The 26,937-nt window shown below is 42.7% G+C and overlaps 1 protein-coding gene across 11 annotated transcripts in view; it reads left to right on the forward strand.

Moving 5' to 3' along the window:
* Positions 1–26,937, forward strand: part of CASK (peripheral plasma membrane protein CASK) — a 143,905-nt gene that overhangs the window by 37,113 nt on the left and 79,855 nt on the right. For all 11 annotated transcript variants that reach the window (XM_046618024.2, XM_046618025.2, XM_069134530.1 and 8 more), the window contains one exon: positions 4,901–5,080. In XM_046618024.2, the coding sequence (XP_046473980.1) occupies positions 4,901–5,080 (180 nt within the window). The remainder of the gene's footprint in view (positions 1–4,900; positions 5,081–26,937) is intronic.

Here is a 26,937-nt window from a genome sequence, read left to right on the forward strand (position 1 = left end):
CGGGTTAGCGGGCTAATTGGCATTATTGTAAAATATTGTCATTCGATCGACCTGTTTGACATATTTTTTTTCCTTTACTGTCGATCGGAGAACAATTTCATCTTACAAAAACAGCATATGGCACATCCTTATCAGTTCTAAACGGAAAACAGAAAAAGTCGTCGAGTAAGGCGTGTCAATGGCTATCATACACGGTTGACGTACTGCCAACGATTGATGAGAGCATTCATGAGTGGCTATAGCTAAAGGGAACAGGTATCTTTGCGGGCTGAAATACCGACAGTGATCCTACTACACAGAACCTGAAACGGTGGTTATGTCGTAAGGAAGGAGTTCGAAGTAAAGTCTCATAGCTTTTGGGTAAGGAAAGGGTGATAAGAGAGATAGGTAGGTAGTTCGTTCACCGTCGATTGCACGTTTTATGATTATGAGGGTACATCGTTGGGGCAGTTGGACCCTCTCGGCTCTCGGATACGTAAATCTCCGATACTTAGGTCGGGCAATTTCCTGTTTTCTTCCCAGCGAATGCTGTTCAGGTTCAAATGCTGGAATGAGAATGTAGCGTGAGGTTGAGTTCAAGTTTCGAAGTATCGTGGGTAGTACAATTTGAAGTTTCTTTATCTGATGTAAGAAGTATAATTTCAGTAAACTAATACCGGTATAGCAATATTTTGTACTTTGAGATCTAGTGATAAAAAATTGTATCGACATTTTTTTTTCGGCTCTGCGTATTTTTTTTCCTTCGGAATTATCAATTCCTCTCTCCAGTCAACCGAATCAGTTTTCACGTTTATTTTGATCAGATAGGCATATTTACGAACAAAATAGTTTCCACTGATCGTTTTTTAACCTAATAGTATTTTCACCCTACAGAAATCGAAATTCCGAACTTGGTCAAGAATGGCACAATCGATACGAATGATTTATTTTTATCATCGTTATTGTTATAAATCTCATTTGTTGAAGTAGACAGAATTCGAGTTCCCACACACAGTGCATCGATGCTACTCTACGACATTTCAAAAGTTCTATTTCAGAAGAAATATACACGTAGTTTTTTAAAAACTTTTAAAACTTTCCAATAACTTTATCTAAATTCTTTTAAACACTACAATGTTTGCTTAAAATTGTTATTCGTTGAACTTGTATATTTTTTTTTCAAGTTCGTCACTCTTTCTGTGTCAGTAGTATTAATTATAGTATCCTTCACAAACTTGTTCTTATCAAGTTAGGAAGGTTCGTTTCATAAGAGACAATTTTTGGTACCGTTGGACATAAACCTGTTTTTTTCAATTTACTAAATTCATAAAAACTTGAAATCCTGGCCTCGAAATCTTCCCTTCAGCCACCTCTTAATTTCAGTGCTCAACTACGGCCACGAATAATTACTATTTGGTGATGATGATTTTTTCACGCGAATGTTTCAGCGCCGGATAAATACGTGAAGAATTGAAGAGAAGGACTTGGCCTGACCTTAACTCGTAGGATAAATATGCAAAGCTATCTCGTAATTCATTTAAATGCTACGGCTGTTACGACATTATAATCCGTTAATGTAAAAGCCTCGCATACATTCTACGACGCGACTACGCGAGATAATCCAGCCAGTGAATTCACTGTCATGTATTTGGTGGGGAAAAGTTGTAAAAAAAAAAAAAAAAAAAAAAAAAAAAAAATATATGAACATTCTCAACGTCTTCTGACCCCGAGAGCTATTGTTGAATTGCCCCGGTTGCATTTACGGTTCACTGAAATACATTTCAATACTTTTAATACAGTAGCAGGAAGTGAGTTCTGTGGGAAAAGTTGTATTCTGTTTAGATTTACGTCGCAACTTATAACTTCAGTACAGTGAAAAGCATCGAGAATCGCGATAGATTTTCTCCCACGATGTAAAGAAGCAAGCAAAGTTACACATACGTTCGGTTTTCTCCACCCTTTTATCGTGCCCCATAATTTAATTGGATCTTCGCTGCGATAAAAAAATTATATTCTATTGCAAAGAATAATCGACCTCAAATCAAATAGAAGAACGGTAATGATTTCGCAGCTTCTTTACTAGATATTCGAAAGTTTGTAACATAATGTTCCCCATACTAATTTCCAACTAAATTTATATCATCGTATTATCGTGGCGCTGTGATTACCGGAACAATTGTTTATACAGAAAAAAAGGAGTTAGCACCGAGGAAGCTATTCCTCATTTACATACGTCTACGAGAGAGTGTTCGAGAACTTAGTCCAATTTCCGTGACAATTCTCATGTAATCCGGTTTGGCAGCCGAGTAGATTGTTATCCGGTATAGAGCTAGGCTTCTTCGGTTCCCTCTTGTTTTCTCAGTAATACCTTTGTCATCCTAAAACCATTTGACACACTCCGTTCCAATGACTTTATTCAATCTCGCGAAACAATTGAGACGGAGTTGGTAACGCCAGGTAATTGCTACAGCAATGATCGATGTTGAATACCTTCACGGTATCGACAAGTATACCAAAAGCTCTCGGAATCTTGAAATTTGTTCTTTCTGGTGACCTAAAGTTCAAAACCATTGTCGCAAGAATTAAGCGATACGGAGACACTATCAGATTATATACGCTATTGTATTTCCACTGCTTCCTTAATAACACAAATGAGATGATATGTCATCGGGACATATTTCGTGTTATTATGGCTGGCATGATATTCTATTGTATGCAATAGTTGGACATTTCGTTGCATAAGATTTAATACTTCTTGACCTGGTCACGTTGAGAATGCTACTCGGGAAAAAAGCGGTACAACTTTTTCAAAGTCAGTCGATTCGACGATGTACCGACACGCGTTGGAAGTTGCGTAAGGAGGACAAGGGCGTAGGTACGATGAAGTTTTAACGATCTGCTTCTGAATCAATTGCGTGAAATTTTGCGAACGGTCCGTACTCATCGTCAGTCCTTTGTAACTTCGATTTCGCGCGTCGGCGACGATCGGGGAAACGCGACGAGAGTGCGAGGTAACGATTTATCCGACGCCGGCGTCTGCGCGTTGACTCGAGATAAGAGGGAAGGATAAACTGTTGCTCGCGGGGATTTTTTCGTTCATTATTTTTCCCCCCTTTTCATGTTCGGTAGAGGGAGTCCGACGGCTTTCCAGCAGAGGCGACACCCTGCACGTTTCGGAAAAGTCGAGTTGCGCTTATCCGGCGCGTCGCCGAGACGGGCAAGCGCCCTGAAACCAAAATGGCGATGAAAATATCGTGACAACGATAAACAATATTCACCGACGAGCAAGTTCTCCGGCTCCCAAACATCGAAATGGACACGTACCGATAATCGTTTTGAAGGAAAAACGAAAACGAGACACCGAGAGACTCGTTGACATGACAGGATAGGCAAGGGCAAAAAAGGGCGGGGGAATATTGTGCGCGTTGGTATGTCTCGGGAGTGATATCACGGCCAATATGCACCTTTACCAACTCATGTTCATCAATGACGCCGAGCTAGCCGGCGACTTGCTTGAAATTGCCGGTCTCCTGGTGAGTTTCGTTCTCATATACACGAATAACACGCGACGTTTCGATCCGCTCTTCCGGCAACGGCGACTCTTCTCGCGGTCGCTACAATCTTCACTACGTTTTCATACGCGACAATCCGCAACAATCGGTGTCCGCCTATGTTTTCTTAGGATGTGTTACTCCGCGTCACGTGTCCGGCACATCCCGGATACATTCCTCTTATCCGTCAGTCGAGTTAGGCCCGTTTAATTTTGAGGTGTTGATCGATCCTGGATGTGTGCGACTCGAGATTAACGAGCGATTAGAATTTATCTGAAAGGCGAATCAAAGCTCGCCAAAACTTTTTCCAAAGGATTTCACCCTGGTTCTAGAGGGTGTGTTTCGCGACTCGTTGGACGCAGTAGTTCCGGACGGCTCTGGAACAATGAAACTTTCCCGATTGAGCAAACAAAGTCTATACACGGCTCGCATAAGACCGACCTCGCGATAAGAATGCCTACCATAGGTTGAGAACTCACTCAAACAACCTCTTAAAGGCTCCCAGTTCCTGCCTTTGTCTCGCCTCCTTAATCCGTTCCGAAGTTCCATTCGTAATAATACGGGCAGTAGTTCTTCTTACTTAGCGCACAATAATATATTACCTACCTCGACAAATGAACGAACCGTAGCTTCGCTGAAGCTCATATATTGTACACTAGCGTCAAAAACCATAACATCTAAAAGGTCGGAACACCGACTTCCGGCTGCAAAATATTTCTCTGTTAAGTAACACCTGCATTAAAGGTAGCTCACAACAGAATCTGAGCAGAGTTACGTATCATCATCAATAATCTTCAGCAGTCTGCGAGGGTTTCCAAGCTATTTAACGTACATCCAACTTCAGATCTGTGGTTTCTTTTCTTCTTCTTCTTCTTCTTCTTCTTCTTTTATAACGGCCCGTACTGATGTTATTTAGGGGATTAGTTTGCAACTCCATTCAATCTGAATTACGGATCTGACGTAGCACCGTTTCTTGTCTCACCCCGCGGGAAACTGTCCACCGTAATTGAGTTTGTCAAGGTGGCGTTGACGGGAAAATTAGGTATCTGATCGGCACATCATGATTAATTTGGCTACTCTCAGTGGACTCAAACTCCTTCCTGGTCTATGATATACGACATCCAAGGTTACGCTGTGAAAAAAATTTCGGTGATAATGCAACGGTGCTCGAATTCTGTACTGAGGCACAATCTCAGTTTCAATTCTAAGATCGGGGTGTCCGTGGATGGATTATAAAAATTTCTTACTTCCATTATTTCCATCAAATAAACCTGCACAATGTCCAGTTGCATCCACTGTCAAGCAGCATGGACGGTACCTTGAAATGTTTTCATCGCGTTTCTCTCAATTCTCTTCTCTGCCTTTTGCAGCTGTACGATAGAATCTCGAGCAGAGTTCCTACGCCGACAAGGGCGCCTCCCACCGACGCTGTCCAACGTGCTCGCGAGGTCGAAGAGGTTCTGAAAGAAGCGGAACTGTCAGCAATGAGGAACGTCGATCGTGCCGATCTCCGAGAGCTCCGGGATCTTCTGGTCCAGCCGCATCTCAAGGTGAGTTAATTTTCACTTGTTTATTTATTTATATTTATTACGTGCGAGTGGCTCGGAACTCTGTCCGAAACTGTTAGCGGCCAACCATTTGATTAAGTTATTCATATCATTGGTGCAGGCTGAGTATCGCGTGTGAGAGTCGATAGAGATGAAATTTTTATACTTGAGAATACCAACCTCTTGGAATCGCTCCGATAATGTTCAAACTATCCGTACACCGGGGTAAATCGTGCCCCTGGCGTTACGATATTCTATTATTGAGAGCCGATACGTTCGGTATAAGGGTGGTAGTTTCACGTACCGCAAAATGTTCTCAGCACGTCTCGATCGCCAATGTCAATTGTACAGTTACATTGTAAATTGTTGCTACTTTTTCTCGTGAAACCCGATTGACTTTAAGCAGCTCCACTTTAAGTGTATGGAATTGAAGAATAACGGCGTTACTCGAGGCTGTCAAATATTAGGAACAAAGAATTTACACGACATTCGAAGAGCAATTCTGGCCCTGGCATCATCAACATTTTACCGCATGGCTCTGCTCGAGGGATTTTCATTCCATCTAATTCACAGATTCGAATATGGAACGTAATTATTTAAGCTCCCCTGCGTACGCCCCCTGCCAAAGAGCAAAACATAATGAACAAAGTGCTCAGCCGTACCGCGACTGTCTCGCTCGGGTAACGAAATAACGGCGAAGATGAATGGCCATTGTAGTTCCTCTGTCGGCTGAATTCGCCGAGGATGAGCTTTGTATGACGGAGAGTGCGTTGGGTGTTGTGTCCAGGAGGAACAAGAGGGTGCTGTTGCATCAGATTTTAAACAGCATTAACGTCTCTTCGGTTCGACGTGTGCCCTGAAGCTCGTTATCGAAGAGGCTTTTGCAAGTTTCTCTACACATCGAGGCCTGCGCTATTGGGTTCACGGGGGTCTTCAAGTCTCGCGTAACGCGTTTCATTTATGTTTGAATTTCTGACATAGCGCTCCCGAGTAATTTCCATCGTGATGGGCTGGCCAATTAAAACGCGTGAGGTAACCACGGCGAGGCTTCGGTACACCGAGGCTCACCTTCCTACTAACTGCAGGGAGTACACAGGCAAGTGCAATTAGACCAATTAAGGAGAGAGGAGAACTCGGCCCCTTGGGGTGTCGATATTGCGGCAAGGCTCTGCTGAATTGAATAAAACAATTTTACCCCTACTTAACAGACACCCCCTATAAAATTCTCGTAGGTAATGGTCGCTGCAGAATAACACATCCCCGTTGATCGTTTGCTCCCAACAGCTAACACCCTGAGTAAAGATGACGATTTTTTGATCGATATCACTAGTTCCTCAAGATATGCGTACGGAATACTATTCTAAAAAAGTATTATTCCTTGCGATTAGGCGTATAGGTGTATAATGTAGGTTTAATATCAACGTATACAGAGGCGAAAGAGATTTTAACTTGTGGAGGAGAAGAAGAGAGAAAGGGGAAAAAGTCAAACATGGAAAAAAAGACAAATCCAGCGACACGTGGTGCACATTTTTAGTACAAATACCGCAGAGAGAGAGAGAGAGAGAGAGAGAGCGTCCTGGGTATAATACCCACCTTAAGGTGCACGTGATAAAAGATTAGTGCTTCCGGTTTCGCATTTCCCCCAGGCGTTTTTTTTAAGACGTGACCCCATAAGCCCCGACGCTCTTACGCGGTGGAGTGCGAGTGATATCGCGGAAAGTTCTTAGAGGAAACAGCCAGCCTGCGTGAGATATCGCAACACGAGGACCACGATTTGTAGCAAATCGTGAGAAAAGTGTAGAAAATTTACAACGGGCTGCTGCGTTTCCGGTTCCACCTCGCGGGCTATTCTCAGGCGGCTTCGCTTTCCGGGGACACGGTGATAAACACGCCGAGAAATCCAGCCCCAGGAACATCGGAGTATGAAAAAACTTAAACCTCGTACGTTGGCGTGACACTTTTTCTTATTCATGGTTCGAAAATTCCGAGTCTACCGACGCCTTTGATCCTGGGATATACCGAACGCGCGGTAATGAGGTCCTCCAGAGGGATGAAGAGAAATCTAATGAACTCGCAATTATTATATTACGAGAATCTGGATATGCCGGCGAGAATCTGCCATGGATAATCCTACTATTGGAAATTCTTCAGAATTACGGCGCGTTTCTTGGATTATTTGCCTCTCCTTCTGAAAATTCTCGTCATATTCAGGATACGTCGAGATAGTAATTGCTTCACGATCTCTGCTTAAGATTCAACAGCCGGTCGATTCTCTCATTTTTGACAAGTAACTTACTCTTACAAGTTACCTCAATGTAATTATTCCCATTTTCAAAGTTAGCAGCGAACATCAACATACTCTTCATGCACTCTCATTGGGCTACTCTTGTCTGGCGACGAACTAATTTCACCTCAAATATCCCACGAAACGACAGCTGCTACATGTTTTGAAATTTTCAACATCCGCCAGGCGACAAAAAACTTTCGTACCATGATCTAGGTAATATTGCGCATATACGACCCACGATTTGGTCCGGCGTTGTTTCGTTCTTACCCCATCTGGGGGAAATCTAAAACTTGACTACCCCCGCATAACGTGGTCTATGTATACAGTTATAGAACAGTTTCAGTAGCTGGGGAAAACCGACTCGACCCCCGACCCCCGACCCCCCCCCCCCCCTGCGGCAAACCGCATCAGATACATCTCCGTGCGTTAATTAAGTGCGTGGTTAAATGGAAATTTGGTAACAGCGCCAGTCTGTGCTCTGACTCACTTTTAAGGCGTATTGTGTTAAAACCGAGTTCGCGCATTTCCTGAAAATTTCACAGCACCGGACTTCTTCGCAAACTCATAGATTACGCGTTATCGATTACTGACAAGCGATACCATCGGGAATTTCTCCGTCAACGAAGGAACGGATATTTTTCATCATCGTATCTGAAAAACCCAATTCAACGTTTTTCTAGCTTTCCTAACGAGGTACCGCTTCATTCCTGGAGACCGAAAATATTCTGTAGAATGAAAACCCAACTTTTAGGTCAAAGATCAACTTTGATTCAGCGGAGTACGTATTCGGTTTGCCTTGGTTGTGGGGGGTTTGTAAAAGCCGGTAGATATGCAATATACACATAAGGTACTATTATAATTTATATTAATATATATATATGTATAATTTAATAAGGACATTCACTACAAGCCAACTTCGCGATTATTTTTATCGAATCACGAGTCTCTGATGAATCTTACCGCTAGTTATACCCATACGTATATACTTTTATACAGTTTCAGGCGCTACGTTTGACATTATTGCAACACAGCTGTACATAACTATCTATACATACAATATCTTCGCGTGTATGTAATAATATTCTGTAAACGGGGCAAGTAAATGTAGGTCGATCGTTAAAATTCTCATTCAAAAATCCTGTGGCAACACCGGCAACCAGCTGGGCTAAATAAGTACGCGAACGGGGAATTGGTACTGTATGGATATAATATACTGAATCCAACCAAGTAGATACAGGCATTATCTCGCACAAGTGGCCATCAGAATGCATGCTCAGAAATCTTTAGATATTTCTATTTCTTGGTTTAATTTTTTTGGACTGCGCACAACGTAGAATGCTTGCTCGATAACACAGGCCTGCGAAATATAACTTTTAATTTCCACCTCAAATAATAATGCTTTTTTTTTTAGGTACTTAAGATTGTTGAATTAAAATATAGCGCTAGGTTTTTTACAGCACATCGAGATTTATGTTTTTGCATCGTTGAACTGTTTTCATGGAACGCAAATAAAATTAATATAAAACTGAATGTTTGGGTATAAAATGAACAGCATTAGATTCAAACAAGACTATTAAGAGACTAGATAAATCAAACAGACTTGTGATATCTTTTACTCTTGTACCGACGATTCGGTTCATCTCATCGTTGAACATGAGCATTAAAGAAAGTAGAAAAACATATCACAAGTCTGTTTGATTTATCTGGTCTCTTAAGTCTTGTTTGAACCTAATGCTGTTCATTTTATGCCCAAACATTCAGTATTATATTATTTTATTTTTGTTCCATAAAAATAGTTCAACGATGCATAACAATAAATCTCGATGTGCTGTAAAAAATTAGCGCTACATTTTACCTCAACACACTTTAATGCCTAAAAAAAGCATTATTACTCGAGGGGTAAATTAAAAGTTATATTTCGCAGACCTGTGTAATTGGTGCTTCCGATAGCCCAGCACTTGTTATTCATATGAGACATAAATCAACTATTGAGATATTCCCACATGCCGTTTGCAAGCCCATCGGTACCCGAACCCTCCACTTCTCACCAACAATTCTATACACTCCAATGGCAATACAGGTACGCGCGAAAAGGTTATCGTACATTCAGGGGCTTACGTGCTTCAAAGTTTTCTTTTTTTCTATCTCCCGCCCTCGTTATTCAACGATTGTTAGAGTGATTCTTGTCTGGCTGGGGGTTTCGGAGTAAAGCAAACGACGAACGGTTAATTCTCTCGCGGTTCCTAGCGCGACCGGAAAGCCAAACACCGTGAAGTTTGCGCTCTCGAATGGTTCGGTTGTACTTCGTATCGTTCCTGGGCTTAGGAGTATTTTCACCTTTTCAAGAAAGTGATATTAAATGCGTCAACCGCTTTGTCAAGCTTGCGACAACGCGGCATCTGGATGAGAAACGTCAGCCTTCGCCCGCTAGATAAGCAACTGTCAGTTGCACCCGTGAAGCCTCTACCAAGCTTAAATATATATGCAAATTATTTGGCACGGCACCCTCTTTGGCAGCAGCACGTATTTTCATCAATTACGTTTCACCGAATGACGTTTCTGCCCGGTGTGCCTCGATCTGCATGGTTGCACAAACAACGAATTATACACCAGAGTCAAAAACCAGGTCGAGGGTGAGAGCGTCAGCTTTTACAAACGCTAATCGAATGTTTAATACCCCCCTTTGTACGTCATGGCTAATTCCTTTGAAACTCGTCGCAGCTGTAGCTTTCAGCTAATAACGTGCAAGGAATTAAAGCCGCTTGGCTCACGGCGACAGAGGTCACTCGAAGCTCGGCTAAAATCGTAGAAACAAATGTAACAGCCAGGCTTTTTCACGTTCGAAACCATTTCCCCATTCGCCATTTTTTCCCAGCATCACTTTTGTGTGTGTACGGACGATGGGGAGGAACGAATATATGACAATGCTGTTTGTCGCTGGGTTCTCGGTATACTTTCGTAGTTTACTCATATATTATTCCACCGCAGCGAGATACGCGATATTTTAAGAGTTATTCTACCTTGACCGATTTCACAAAACCCAAGCCATCCCTGCAACTCCGTTTCCTTTCATATTTTTCCAAGGACCGAGAATACTGAGCACGTATGTCTCTACCGGCCTGAACGAATAAATTATATTCTTCCGTCTTAATATTTTCGGAAATATAATGCAGCAGCTCACTGTGCCGCAGCACGGGAAATTGTGTGTAACGGTGAAGGAGATAAATGAAATGCATGCAAAACTGGAGCCGGGCTCCTTACAGATTCAAGTCTCGCTCCAAGTTTAAACTCTGACTTGATAGAGGTAGGAGCTCAAGCAGCACCACGTCTCGGTGAAATCTTTGTCAAAATTTAACCAGGACGTTGGAGCCAGGAGGCTTAATTCCCGAAGGAAGAGGAGGAGAACGAGGCAGAAATGTAGGGGCGCAAGGCTGCTTGTCGTCAAACTAAATGCAAAAACCTAAGCTCTCTATCTTTGGGCCAGAAGGAGGTCAGGGTCAAGGGTGAAGTCGAACGGTTATTATATGGGAGATTCCGGGAGTGGATCTACGAAGATCTTCCCGCGCGATATCGCGAATCCCGTGGGACACGTGCGGCAGGTGATTAAAGATTCACCTAACCAGCAGCGGTTGTATCTGCTAGGGAAATAAAAGTGGAGACGGCCTAATTATCCGTATCAGCTACCCAAAACCGAAAAGGACGAGGAAAGGGACACCGATTATTGTATCGGGGTCGTTGGTATTGCCGAAAGTTCCCTACGGGTCTTCGGGTTCCCTTTTAGCATCCTGCACGCTACTGTCCACGGAAAATTTCGTGAATGCTGAACCAGAGTTAGTAATTGTTCTTCCCCGTACGTTAAATTGATGCTGTAGCAAGTTGGAATTATTTTGTTGCCTGGAAGTAATCCTATGTCGGTATATATTCAACTTGGGGTAAGTCAAATGGCTCGAACGTGGCCATTTCTACCCTTGTAATTCAGCGTATGTTGGAAAACGGTGACGTTGCCGGTTATTTATCAACGACAGATTCAAATTCAACTTCGAAATTGAGGCTCGGCAAATTTCTTCCTTTCTTAAGGGTAATTTAAATCATCATTTAAATAAACTGCGGTCTGAGTCCGAAAGCACCAAACTGTTAAGTCGTCTTGACTCGGGAACATAAAAGTACAAAAATCCAAGATTTCGTACGGACTTCACATGCCTCGGCATTAGTGAGTAAAGCACTAATTAGTTCATTCTTATCGTGCCCCGTAATTTTCACAACGACTGAATTATTGACAATATGGTAACATCTCCGTATGATGGGGTTAAGCGATAGTTTCTCAAACAAGTTGTTCGCGGTAAAAGTTCACTCCTGTATCGTCTCTCTAACTTCTGTACCCCCCTCCTATTATAGAGCTTGTTTTCGACTGGTTGTAATAGCAGAAGGATTGATATCCGAACCAATGATTGCCTGCTGACAGACTGCACTTGTTGCATCGAGCACACTCGAGAGAAATTAACTTTACGGTTACGGTGAGGTGGGTATTATTGGCCGATCGTTTACGAACTGGATTTTACCACTCAACTGACTTGTCGAGCAGACAAGCTTTAATAAATGGATTACTTGCAGCTTCAAGCTGGAATTGAGGGTACGTACTCAACTTTCCGATCATTACAGAAACCTACTCGTTTCTTCGTCGCTTGATTTTGAGGAGTTGTTAGTCTGATTACACTGGTCTACAAAAAAAAAAAATTTCATTTCTTTCTTCTTATTGTTATGTATGATTGTAATAGAGTTGAGTTTCCTGAATCAAAATATAGTAATCAAAAATATTTACCATATATACCTTGCATGTAATGTTTTTTTTTTTTAAGAGGGGTGGGTGTACAGCTTGGACGGTCTAAAGCATACCGATTTTTAGCAGTTTTTGTTTAAAAAAAAATGAAAAGACTTTGAGCAATTTGAGTTTGAGCGCTTTATTGTTTACAGTTTCAAGACCATTTTAGAATTTTTTCATTGGAGTTAATAATAAAATGGTTTTGATTTTACTCCCCTGTAAAGATGCGATATTTTTGTTTACAAATTATCACCAAACACTAATCATAGCAACATTATTTATACAAAAAAGTTATCCAATTCAAATGATGAAATATTAAAATCATCAGAAAATTTATATATTAGTATAATTCGAGTTATTTGCTAGTTTTTTTATATATTCGTTCTACGCGACATGAATTCACGACGAGAACTGCGGAAGGGCATGCATTGGTGTGGAAACAGCGTTAGGAGATAACTTTCTTCCTCTTTCCATAAGTTCGAACTGGGTGTGTATGTACAAATACTATTCAAATACATGAAAGTAGTGTGAATGCAAAAATAAAACACTGCAAATTATAAATTTTGAATAGTGTAAAAAAATCATATAATATAATACATACAGTGACAGAAAAAAAAAACGGAAAACAGATATAGATTTGGCACATTAAAATCTTCATATTTATAATACTTTTGTTCGATGGAGGATTTTTTTGCAGACCTGTGTTCTCTTTTTCAACCTCAGGCAGCACCGGTTGAATTGTTACATGAAACTAGATTTTTGATTTGGCATGGATTTTCCTATGCTACTTGGATTATATACTCAATTTTATGGATAAGGGTGCTGCTCAGTGTTCATTAGCTCGGTGACGCCGCTCGAAACGTCTGGGTCGAATCGATTACAGGAGTATTACTAATAAACCACTGAGGTCGCAGAAGTGATTAACCTGCACGACCCTTCGCTGCATGCTTAAGCCTTTGATCAATGATCGCATTATTCAGATTATACGTGAGTGTTGATCGACCAGTTGTCTTCCGGGCCTCCGCACGTTTGCGGTTAGGCCACGGTTTCGTCGGATTTGATCTGGGTTTGAGCTGATTTTCGGGTAAAGTAGCCGTTGACGAATAACAATCATTGAAGCGCCGTATATTGATACGCGTACTGAGGTGACTTGAAAGGAATCGATTTCGCCAAAAAGATTTCAAAGAGTGACAAGCTGCAACTAGACTTTCGACGAGGTTATTTCAAGTTTTTGGATCCCAGAGTAGATTTTTGATCGTGACCATTCGCTGTGTGCAATTCTTTTGTATGACGAAGAAGGTCCTTTTTTGTTTTACGTTGAGTCTATCTATAGCCGGACTTACGATACGAGTCTTGTTAGAAAAAGACGAAAAAAACTGGAATGTCGTACTACGGTAGAAAATCTTTTACACGTTCGCAGATAAACACAGAGGTGTGACCGAAACGGATGTCGTTTTGCAAACTTGTTTAATTACACGGATATTCGACAAAACAAACAATGGCATACGTTGTACTAAACGATTACCAACAAATTAGGGTCTTGGCCCTGATGTCAACTTTGTAAAATATCCTAGGAGCAAAGAGTTGAAAAAAGAAACGCCTCCTCGGTATACCTATCATAATCCCGTGAAACTATTTCCAGCGTTTTTGTTTTAGTGGAAATGAATTTACAGAAATGCTTCCGGGTATCTTGAAGACTTCGGGCGAGCAGGACCCTGAGCACCGGCCAAAATCCCTCAGTCTGCATTCCCATTATCCGTTCCACCCCAGTGTACACCAGCAGGGTTTTAGCATCGTGAAAACGGAGGAGAGTAACGACATGGCAGTTTTAAGTCACGGGAGGTTGCAAGGTGGCGGCGAAAAACGTAGCGGTAGGGTGGGCATTTGGCCGGGTGTGCGGGACGTTAGTTCCGGGCGGGACCGATGCGGGAATGGAAGTGGCGCGGACGAAGGACGGAAGTGAGGTGGAGGCGGAGGCGGTGGTGGCGGTGGTGGTGGAGGCGGAGGAGGTGGATGCGGGGGTGAGCGGCGAATCGCAAGGGCGGGGGTGGGGGTGCCGCGGGCGCCAGGGCATCTAGCTAGTGTGCCGCAGAGCGTGGATCGCGAGCGACGCTACGCGTCCGTCACCCTGGCCGTCGCCCTGGGGTCGCGTCGCGTTGAAGCGTACGGTTCTTTATCAAGGGTCTGGATCCTCACGTACCTATTGCCGGCTACGTCAAGTTTCGCATCCCGCCTCGGCGCTAAGACCCCTTCTCGTCCAACGTGATCAACACGGCCCAACCCCCATCTCGCATACCCTAACCTAACCTGACCCGGTCTCATCCGACCCTCAACTACTACGCCTGCTTAAGGATTCCCTGATTGCTGTCTTCTCATCTTGGTTCTTGTAGGTGGATCTAATTTCGAAACTTTGTTCTTCGTCGGCGTAATTCTTGTTGTACATGTTTTAAGTCGAACCAGAGAATAATAAAAAAAAAAAACTTCAAAGTAAACCAATAAGTAGGTGAAACATTATAATCTACGAAATAAATAATGGGCTAAACTGAAGAAAACAGATGGAATAATTATAAGGGATGAACCGTAACTGGCAGTCCTGTGTGCATGTCGGCTACTGGTTTGAAAGTGCGTGAAGTTGACCGGCAGGTTGTCGACACTGCGGGTGGCGCGAAAGCGGCACCTTCCAGGCACCCTGCAGTGGAGCTCTGTCTCGAGTCGAAGCTCTTCTTACCGGTGCTGCCGCCCGGGTGTAGAGCCTTGCGGAGCCACGGGTTTGCGAAAACATGACCTCTTACTAGCCATCGTGTTCCCGCGCAACGTGGCGGGTGTTCAGGAAACCTCGAGTCATGTTGTCAGTTAACTCTTCAAAGCAACATTCGCGGTGCCTTAGCATTCGGAAACTTACTATTTGCCTGTTTTATGCAGATACAGTAGATGCCATTTACTGATGTCAGATTCACTCTTAGAGGGATGAAATTTTCTCTCCCGATATTTTCGCAATCACTCTTGAAGGTCACGGCAGATTTTATACGTACAATTGTGCCTTGACATGGTTCCAGGGTACGGAATCATTTCGTTGAGAGATTCCGATCAACGACGACGAAACTTGAATCTGCAGACTAGTTGTAAATGGGATTTAGAGGGACGAGAAATGGACGCGTGAATGGGGCCGTTTACTCCTTAACGGTTCAATTGGAAATCTGTACAAGATCAAGGCCCGGATTATTTGAGGCGTGTAGGTCTCTTTCACGGTGCATCAACTTCATCCTGTTCCTTTCAACTCTCGCGGATCATCGATATTCATTAGAACTTCGTATTTCGCCCCTGAACGTACATTATAATTCCTTTTACACAAGCTTCGAAGCGAATGATATTCGCTTGGGTTAAATGACGGGCACGAGAACAATCAATGAATACAAAGCTGTAGCGCGGGATGATGTGCATGGATATTCGTTTCTGTACTACAAGCTGAAAGGCGTGTACGCGTGTCCACGATGTACAAACACCGGTAGACTCCTTTCACCTACAGACGCTGGCGCGCGCACACACACTCGCAAACCCGGTTGATCGCAGGCCGCGCGCTCGCGCATTGATTGAATTTGGTACAGCTGGTTTCGCTGGAAACAGACGAATGAGCTGAAACTATGGGATGGTGGAAGGACGACGCTATCCGCCGCCAGCCTCCCCTGTTTGCGACTTCTGCGTCGTCGCCCTCGCACTTTCGTACGTGCCAAATTGTTTCTCCCCCCGTTATAACTCGGCCGAAAGTCGAGCAGAGGTGAGATCTCTTATAGACTATACTCGCTCCTTCTTAAGCCTGACCCTCTGACTCGGACAATTTACAGAGCCTATAGAGAGCGAGGCTTTTTTGTGCTACAATCAACGGCAAAGTATGCATGACACTCGAGGTCGACGAGGTCGATACTCGTACATTCGGGATTCACTGATTACTCGCAATTTAAATGAAATGCGCTGATTAAAACGTTCACATTCTTCGTTCCAACTAGGAAGAATCTTTTCAACATTTACCGAAAATTTCTGGAAACCTTTCACGCGACTGCAAAAACCGCCGCGATGATCAACCCGTATATTTCGATTTGGCACATCTCAAACTGCTGAAAGATTTCCTGTTCGCTTCATTTAATCTTGTTCAAACTCGGAACCCTCGAGGGGCTGGTATTTCGACGATGAATGCTCAGGGTTTAAAAAGCAATCGCGTAGCTGCTTCGATTCCTGCCACAACACGTTTTATATACCGTGACCTGGAAAGTAGCGGAATAAAAATCCATGCCGAATGACCATAAATATTTTTCATCGTATTTGGCGACTCCAACTACGAATACGCCTAACTACCTAGGTTTACACCAATAATTTATAGTCGGTAATATTGTCGGGCCGAATTAGACGACAGGAGTCGTTTAGGGTGAACGGGGAATTATGAGGGAGATAATGAAACGCGAAACTTATATAACTCGCGCGAGATTCGCGGATGCCGAATTAAGAGAATCCTCGGAGGCTCGAGCTTCGGGACTTCCGGACTTCTTCTGGGCCTCGGGGCATTGCGATGGTACCGTCGACGATATTACTTCGTGTGTTTCCCTCGACGAGCATTGAAACGTTGCATGTTTTGTCATCGGGCTGCTTTGTCTCTGAGCCCGTGCATAAAAATGTACGTACCACCTGTCTCTGCCTTCTCTTATATCGCGGCTCTCCTACCTACCAGTCTGTTTTCGATTTTTCATCGCGCCAACGCTCACAATCAAACATTTCAAGCCTCTCTTGTCAGCCAGCCGCCTCGTAATCACCAGACGCACGTTTATTGCCGTAAGGATGCTCTCAAAGTACGCAGGGCTTCTTACTCCTTGTTTTTTTTTTTTCAACCTTTGTGACGATGATCAGGCACTTCTTTAGTTAGTCAGCAGCAGACAAAAAAGATCGCAGCTTGTCATTTGAGCTGCTTAAAACTCGTTGGGATTTTTTCAAGCAATTCTTGGTCCTCTCCATCTTCCCAACCTTGGTTCCAATTTCTCAAATAATCAACTGAAACTGAACCTGAGACGTATTCTTATCAAGTCTCGCGCAGACAGGCTATCTAAATAGAGTCGTTAAACTTTCGATTTAGCCAAATGCTTTTTCACCAGCATAACATTATGCTGAATTTATCCAGGCGAACGTGAACGTGGATACTTTCTCCGAGTATTCCATACGCTGCGGAGTACATTTTTTCAGAAAAGGGTGACTATAGGCGGCTGTAACTAGGAAGTAGTGAGCCTCTACTGTACCTTTGAAACGTAAAGAACGAGTCGTAAAGATTTGAAACGAAAGTCTTGTACTCACAATAACGTTTCCCGTAAAATAAAGCTATGATTGTCCATTTAGTATCGTTAAAAGTTTAGTGGCAGTAGGAAAAGCCACTTAGTTGCAGTGTCGCGAATATCAGAACGCATCGCGGAAGTGGTGCTTGCAGTGTGGCCAAGAAACGTGATTTAAATTTCCAAAGTTTGTCCAGATTTCGGGCAAGTCCGCAACGTCGCGACACACGCAGTCGCCTCGACGCATATTGGTTCCAGCAAAAGTAGTAAGAATCCTTATGGCCGGAGGATGCATTATTAATGATTTTCTGAAAGGCGGGTTGGAAAAATCTCCCCATTTATATGAATCACGAACCTAGGTAACGGCTGGTCTTGAGTGCGGCTCTGAGAAATTGAACGGAAGCAAATGTAAAGTTATCTATAAACCACGGACTAGCATCTTATCTGCATTACGGTCTTAGGTTCACGCTGATTCAATGGAAACCAGGAATTAAGCATGCTTTAAAATTGACTCCAAAAACAGTTCCTGGTCGGCTTTCAAACTTTTTTTCACTGTTTTCATTCTCACCCTTTTTTATGCACTACGTAGACTGTGTACGTGTATCCCGGTCAAGTGGGTGTTTGCTTCAAAACGTTCCTGGGATTGTATTATTCCAATTAACAAGAAACCAACTTGAGTGTAGGCTGCGGTAAGCTTTGCTTAGTGGATGGATGTGATTAGCAAGATTTCGCACGTATTTCGCTAACCGTATAGGTGCGGAAACTTCATTCGTTGGTACAACACAGCTCATATTGGCTGTAGAAACCTCCGTGTTGTTCCACATCATAAATCAGCCTTTCAGCAGTAAACTCAAATATAGTGCGGTGAAAACAATCGATTAAATTATTGACTCAGTAAATATTGTGAAATTCGACCAAGCGCGTAACCCTCCACATGTGATGGGGGTAGTCACATAAATGTATTTCTCTTCAAAAATTTTGTTTCCGAAAAACAGACTTGAATTCCGACACCGTAGAGAGTCGTTCTGGCTGAATTCGATTACGATATTCGTAGGAAATTGTGGTACAGTTCCGAGACAGATCGAGTCAAAAAATTTACCTACAGAAGTGCAAATTGCACTCGGCGACGAATTCCGAAATATCATGGGAAAGTATAACTTTGGAGAGGTCAATTAGTGTTCTTGTAGCTTTTCCATCACCTCAGTAATTTGGATCCCGTCACAAGCTAGGTGGAGGTAGGTGGATATTGATTCTTAACCGTGGACACGATTTGCTGCGAAATCACCCGTCGCTGGCGAATCCATATAGACGATGCCAGGACCCTGGGCTGCTGCGAATTTCATATTCCACCAGCTGCTTCCACGGCGTTGGAAACATTGCCATTTCTACCCTTGATGCTACGCACAGCCCTGTTCTTTCACCCTCTGACCTCTTCGTCCTCCGCCTCTCCGTCACCTTTCACCCCGTATATTTTCCCCGCGATTTCCGCGTCCCAAAATATCATTTCTGTGTACTTAACGTCAGCTACAAAAGCCCTCCGTGCAATAACAGCCTCACGATGATACGTCTCCACTCGGCGTAATATCAATCGGCTCGATCGGTAATGTGAAATCTTCGATTGATTATCCGAAAAATTTCCATACGGATATCTTGTTACCAGCTGTACAATGGGGTACACCAAATAGGGAGGAAAAACCGAAATGTCGTGTGTTAGAACAAATTTCGCTACTCCTGGAATGAGATAGGTCTACCGTTCACCGTGGAATTGAAACTGTTTCTCCAATCAGAATACAACGTTTCTAGTTAAATAGTAACAACTCTCGACGCTCTGCTGCAGAGACTTTCGTTTTCACTCTCAAACAGAATCTCCTTCTACCTTATTTTCATATTTTAACCTTGTGTAACAGAATTTATTACACGTTACTTATACTTTCACATTAGCAGCGCTCTAGAAATTGTATCGATAGCTTCAGATAAACATATCTATGCGGTCAGTTACGAGATGAAATGTGTCACCAAATTTTGCGGAATCAACAGTCATGCGGAGTCGTAGAATTTAGGATTCGCCCTTAATTCAATTTCACGAAGAAAAAACCATTTTAAAAGCGATCGTACAGACAGTTGTATTCTATCGAGTTGAAAAACTTTGAAAAATAAGTACAAATAAAAACATTCGATGCTGTTGAAACACTGCCAATTCCACTCCCTTGCTTCTGCTCTTGAAGTATAGGCGTATATCGGATGTAAAGGACACATACGAAAAAAATAGTGAGTCGGAATAAGAAAACCTGCTGGGGAGAATAGCGGATGTAAAGTTCCAAAGAAGTCCGCTCAAATACTTCTACCTATATGTATAAGATATCCTTTGCAGGCCGGCGTCCTTAGTCCTTGAGCTTTGGTCGTTGCTCTTCGACTCTTCTCCTTCCTGTATCATTCCCCGCTCGCCCTCTACTTTTTACTTCCTGCTTTTTATTTTTTACCGCTTACCCCTTATAGCTCAGCGCATGGCGAGTCACTTCATGGCAAACTGCCCAGCTTCCCACGACCAAACCTCCCTCTTCTTCTCCTTGCCCTCGCCGCCTCTCGCTTCGCTGCAGCCCTCGTTGGCTTGAGTAATCGGAAAATGTACGGGGTGTACGAAGAAGAATGTTCGCACTTATCAACTTCATTGTCCGTTCGTACTGAGGGAAGTTTAAATCGAAATAATGGCGTTATTCTTCACGTTGATTAAAATAGCGGCGAGTCAAGTACATGAGACCGAACAAAGAAAATCAAAATTTCGAAACATCGCGAATCATGCTCATTTCTTTGACTGGAACAGCCATTTTGCTTCTTATCCGTTCGACTCGTTAATTTTTCAATATTCAGAAAAATCGGTAATATCTTATGCTCTACTAAATCGACTTTTTCCAACTACCTGTTTCCAAGCAGAACCCTTCCAAAGATGCAAGTTTTCTCATTGCATTTCATAACTCAAAGACTCTTCTACCAACCCATTACAAGGTAATTAACTCTCCGGCGGAATTGCAGATTGTTAATGGCAGTTGGAAGAATGGCAGTTGTGTTGTAATGGTTCTTTTTCATCTTGATCTCAAGGACGTGCCATAACGACATTATAAAGAGGTTTGTGATGTAATAATCTGCTGCATAACTTAGTAGCGCAATTCTAATTTTTTTGTGAAACCTCGCAATCTTAATGGGTTTCTCGAAGCGTTAACATAAATTATATGGACATCTTAACTGCTGAATAGGCCGTGAAAAAGTGTCGCACGTAGGCGGGGTGGTCAAGTGAGGTTCCCGAAGAACCTGAGGCCGAGTACTTTATGCTTTTTTAACCAGGTCCAAATTATTCGTACCTTTGCAAACAACCATGTTGACGAACCACCGAAAAAAGTCGAATTAAACCAAGTGATGATGCAGCCTTTGGCGGGGTAAAGCAAATATTCAGTTGAAATAACGTGAAATGTTGGTTGATGCAAACAACGACTTATTTACCTTACCCGCATTGAAACTCACCGGTTTGATTTGGTCCGATCATTGTCTGTAACATATTACCTTCGGATATCGAACTAAACACTTTTTCATTACTTCTCTACTTCCGACGGGCTTTTTTTTCCAGCACTGAGCTAGCATATTGGTAAACCACCTCTTATCGTGTTGATAGTGTGGCTGAGATTAAGGAGTCCCATTATACTCCGCAAGTCTTGCATTCACGCTTGTATCGGAGTGTATGATTTTCCAGTGGTTGGTTATTCATCTTCAGGCAGTACTATTCGCTACCTCTTCATATATCTCTTTTCCTCCCCGGCTGTACGTATCAGGAACTTTTAATCTTCCTTCATTTCTCCTGATTCGCAAAAGACAAGGGTGCAGATCGGAGATGTTGAAGGCAACAATAACCACGCGAGCATTTTCAATCACCTGCGAAACGTTCACGAAGGCAATTAGTAGATTTCAGTGTCGTATCTAATCTGCTTTTGGCATTTGATTCTGCGACTCTGTCCCAGCCAGGACTTGAACAATAATTTTCCCCAAAACTCGTCCGAAATTCAGTCGGCACGTGCAGCACGTCTTCCGCCTCGAATCATTATTCAATACTCGTCTACGCTCACCCCATCGAGCCCCCGACCACCCGGTTTTCCATGCCTTGAAGCCGTCCGTTCGGAAGCTCGCTCCCATTCTCAAAACGGATTCGGTCTGAAAGATCTTTACTGCAAAGCTATGGACTCCCTGAACACCTTTCTTTGTCTATGACGACTGCCGCTTGAATCCCCCACGTTAAAGTTTTCTTCTTCAAGGGGCGTGTCTTCTACTAGCGCAAGTTCAAAAATGCATAGCGGAAGATGAAGGGTACGGAGATTGATTCGGAAATTTTTATGCAGCCTTCCGCTTTATAATGTGGAAAAAATCGGTGGCTATTTTTCGCCTGCCAACGAGTCCGGATCGGAAAATGCAAAGTCAGGCGGTGGAAGTTGAATGACGACCATCAAACCCTCGCGAGCGTTAAAACTCACCGATAACGGGAACGCGTGCCGAAACTGTTACCATCGCTGTAAATTTTGATGGCCGTCCTCAAACCTTATAAACACCAGCGAAATCTTTCGAAAATATTTCATATGAATTTTCTGTTCACTGTATATAACGTCTATGAGAAAATTTTTAGACGGTATGGTTGAGCGAACTATGCGATCGTCATTCTGCCGGATCGTTAAACCTCCTATATGAACAAGGATGCTCACGTTTAATGACGCTAGGAGATCTGCGGTCGCGAAGTAATTCTGACGGGCTGAAATAATACTCGGCACTGTTTGCAGCTCAGGTCGAGATTCTCAAGACCGAAAATCAATCGTTATCCGTGTGCAAATGCAACTTGGACACTGAACTCATCCCGAAAACTGAAGTAAAATTTTTCGACGTACGATTCGACTTGACTGGGCCGTAATTAACACATTAAAATTGGATGTAGAGTATCGGAATAAATGGGTAGTGCGTGTCTTCAGCCATAATCCTGCTCAACTAGTTTGCAGCGCCCGATATTACGCACGCAACAAGCTTCCTGGTAGATAATTAGAAAACGAGAATTGAGATACTCTGAGAGAAACCCGAATACCTATATTGACGTAGCCCATAACGAGACGATCGCATAGTGGAACCAATTATCCCGGGAGTTATCTTCCTAGCACTTTTGTGGCTTGCTTGAAAAATACTAGAGCGTTGAAATTGAGGTGTGTCTAACGATCGGCAGTCAAGCTCAAAAGTAGCGAACATAAAAGAATATGCAAATTGCGCTGTTAAAACTTTCTTATGTCCGGATTACCGTGAATTTTGTGCGTATTACACGTTACCTCATGGTTTATGGGGAAATTGAACGTAGGCGCGGCGCATGCTTTGTGGATGAAATTTATCACAGAAGGTAGCTTGTGCGAATCAAGAGAGGCGTACGGCTGTGGAATGAAATATGTGTGTGAGTCTAAAGGAAAATTTCGTCGCGGTGTGGAGAACTCGTCGAAACGTGACGGCGCCGGTAAAAATACCCTAACAACTCTCTTCGCTTATCACCGATACGCCAGACTGTGTCAAACGAACGATTAATTATACGTTCATCCCCAGGTAAAAGGAGGGTTTTGGTACGCTCGGTTCGCTGCAGGGCGCGGATACATAAATATATGTACGTATGTACGTACATTCATACCTGCTACACTTTGCTTTCACATCAGTCGCGAAATGAGCCACTGGATTTCGAATGACGAAAAGTGCCGAGAATGTCTCTCTATAAACCGTGATTAATCAATGCCATCCCGGAATACTGGGTGCCTGCCCGATTTATTTTCAGATTTAAGTCCTGCATCTGCCCCTGGCTCACTGGAGTTTCCTCATTAAACCATCTCCCCTAAATTATTTATTAACCAAACATTGACCGACCACACGGGGCTCCCGAAATTAACCCTGGCCACGGGATCCACCGTCGCGAAATATAGGCTTGATTATTCAATAACAGTGTGAGAATAACAAAATTGAGGTTTATTAGCCAAGGTCGAATGATTTTTCGAAAAAAATCGCTATGTGAATTTGACAAACCTTGTATTGAAACATCTTAAACGATAGACAAATAATTAATAGATATGTGCTGAAAAACAGAAACTGGCAGATGCTAGTGACAACGGAAAAAAGCATTTTGCTGGTGTCAATTTGAGACTGCAATGTGGCGCCGGTACCTAATATTTTTCGTGACAGATACAGCCGATGGTGAATATACTTGAAAAATTGCGGAGATGATACTCCGCGGAGTTCCTCATCGATCAAACCTTGAGCGGACACTTTTTTCGCGGTATCCATGCGAACGGTGAACTGTCCATGTCCCCTTAATATTCATTGACGGAACGATGCTCCTGGGCAACTTTCCAATGCCGATTTTGCAGCTCGGAATTCTAGTATTGCCCAACTTCAGAGAGAATTCGGTGTACGGCAGGAGCTACACAGCACACGTTTGTACAAGAATAGTTAGCTAGAGAAAGGGACTCGGGGATGAGACGAATTTCAACAACGTGCGATACATTTTCACACGTAAAGGAACGAAGAACCACTTGCTTCCTTTGAAGTATCGTCACCTCTTGTACCTACGTACTCGTATTACAGCACTTCGCTCTGCTTTGTATTCACAGCCACGCACAAGACCGCGTCTCTTCGAACCGCGATTAAATTGACGCACCTTTTTCCTTCTTTAGCTCACTGGTACATCAGTGTGAGTTTAATTTACGCAGATCGGGCACGTCAAGTCCCCCAAGTATCGTATAAAGTATTAACTGCGAGAGAATCCGATAGAAAAGGGTAGTTCTCTTCCACCAGGCATTGATTTTCTCTTCGAGCGACGACCTTTCGCGGAACATCTGTCTTGCCATTTCATTATATGACTCGTCTCGTTCAAACGAATGGACAAATAATACATTGACTCGACAGTCCATCAATTTCCTCTCGCCTAAGGGCGGTCAAATTTATTACCACTTTCGAACACGTTCAAGATGGCTTTTCCCTGCGATCGCTGCTTTTCATTTCAGGATTTTTTGTCCGTATGTATACGAACGAGTTGTGCTTAATTGCCTGTGACATTTCTGGTTAATCTCGTTATGCAAATCATCTTGTTTGCTTCCAGAGTTTTTTTCCATGCGAGTCCGACGAACGCAAGGGGTAAAAATTAGTTCGATACTGAAAATTGTTCGTAACGTGGTATAAGATTACTTTTCGATAATAGTCTGAATGAAATTATTGAATCGCTATTTCTAAATATATTTATGAGAGCGGGAACATTCTATTGAACATCCACGGTGACGCGTAATTGGATATAAATTCTCTTTGCCCCAACGAGACGCTGTAGGTGGGTATATGCGTAATTCTCACGCGTCATAAATATGGTTAGTTTAAAAATACTTAACGTCAGCGATGAATTATTTCTAATGAACGTAAAATAAATCTTCCGCCCCTAAACGATCGATCTCTAATGGCCCAAAGTTTGGGGCGTGCAGATAGAAGTGCCATATCGCTCTCTCTTTTCCCCCCGAATATCTTGAAAATAGCTCGTCCACACGAAACTGATGGCGTGTGATATCTCGCAAAATGTTTAATGCGGTTTTCTTGATTCCTTCGATTCTCTCAGCGCATACTTTCACGACTCTGCATTTTTCTCCAACGACAATAATATTCCTCGCTGTACTCACTCGAATGCACACACATAATATGTACTCGGACAAAGTTTACGCATCCAATAATCACATAGTCGTTAATTTACACGCGACTGAATTGAGGTGCTTCATGTTCGCCATAATTGTAAGAGATCAACTGAAACTACAGCACCTCTACGGCAACAATACTAATCAATCCGACGACTCCTCTACACACCATTTCGTGATCGAGCGTTCAATTTGTTGATTGTCAAACTGGAATAATGTGCCTGTGCGCCAACGCACCGGCATGTTTGCTCCCCAGTGCAGGTACATCGTTTGCTACGGCAGTTCACTTGGTTTAACGTGCACACATGCACGGACACAAATGTGAACTCAGAAAAAGGTCTTTGCATATCTGTTAACATCAATTTGTTGACGCATTTTTTATCAAATTTTTTCGAATATATACAACGTCGAGACTGATTGTAATCGGTGACTTTCAAAAAATACGCTGATATACCACATGCAAAAATTTATTTTAGCCTTTTTGAGAATCGCACAATATTTTTGCGAAAGTTAAAAAGCGTTTGTATTTGAGCGATTTTCAGGCTCAAATTTTTTTTTTCTCGTAATCGATTTGTAGCCGCCCTTTTTTCGGTTAATCGGTACCTCAGAACCTCAAAAGATACGAAAATTTCTATATTTTTAAAAAATATCTTTTGACCTATTCACCGCAGTGCATCAAAACAATGAAAAATTCCCGCGTTCTTGTTTGACGTTGAATGTTATTCATGTAGCATAAATCATATTAAAACGATAATCTTTACAATCAAAATAGTTGAAAAATTATTTAATCCAGTTTCGCAATTGCAACAGAACCCATCGAATTGTTGCGCTCTAAACTTTTCCCCAGACAGTACTAAAAAATGTTTGTTTTCTTCGCAAAATGACTCTATCAATTTTAGAATCGTCTTGAAATTCACGAATTGCATCAGAAAATTTGGTTGTTGAATCTAAATATTTTTTTTGAATGCATAGAGTGGATTTGTCATTGAACAGAAACTGACTAGTGAATAAGCTCAGTTTATTTTCGTAGTTTTCTAACAGTTGGGCCTAAATTTTCTTCCCACCCTCTGGCAAGTGCTTTGAACAAAGTGGGACAAATCGGAATTCATACATCAAGTCCGTTTTATATGCGGTTGTAAGTGGAAGAACGGCCGGATGGCTGACCGTAAGGGCAAAGTGAGGAGAGTATAAGAGTTTCACGTGCCAACAGAGCAGCTTTCGTGTTCTCGGAAAAAAGTTGGCTCTCTTTGTGCATCGTTGTATCTGTAAGTTCTGTAGCTTGTCTAGTTGGTCGATGCAGTGTCTTACAATTAGACGTCGATTGAAAATATGGTGGCGATGTGCCGCGAGAGATGTTTGGCTATCCGAAACTGTGCCGAAGAGGCTGTTTCTTAGCTGGGAATGGAAAAGCCGCTCAGCAGTCGTAACTTTTCACCGTTTTCTCGGTAATCAAAACTAACGCGGCTCTTTCAATTTCTCTTATTTTCGTTTATTCTTCTCGGTTAGATAGTGGCCCACACAAGGTGTTGGTCTATCGCTCTTTATTTGCGCACGTCTCTTTTTCTCGGCCTCTCGGTTCGTTCACAAGGGAACGCGTTACTTGTGGTACAGAGCGTGAGTTTCACTTTAAATTCAGACCTGATTGGACGTTTTCTTTTTCTTTTCTAACTCTCAAGTGGTTTGGCTGGAAAAAAATAATTAAAATAACGAAGGCGGTTTCT

Source organism: Neodiprion pinetum, chromosome 3 (assembly GCF_021155775.2).
Source record: "Neodiprion pinetum isolate iyNeoPine1 chromosome 3, iyNeoPine1.2, whole genome shotgun sequence".
NCBI classification, from domain to species: domain Eukaryota; kingdom Metazoa; phylum Arthropoda; class Insecta; order Hymenoptera; family Diprionidae; genus Neodiprion; species Neodiprion pinetum.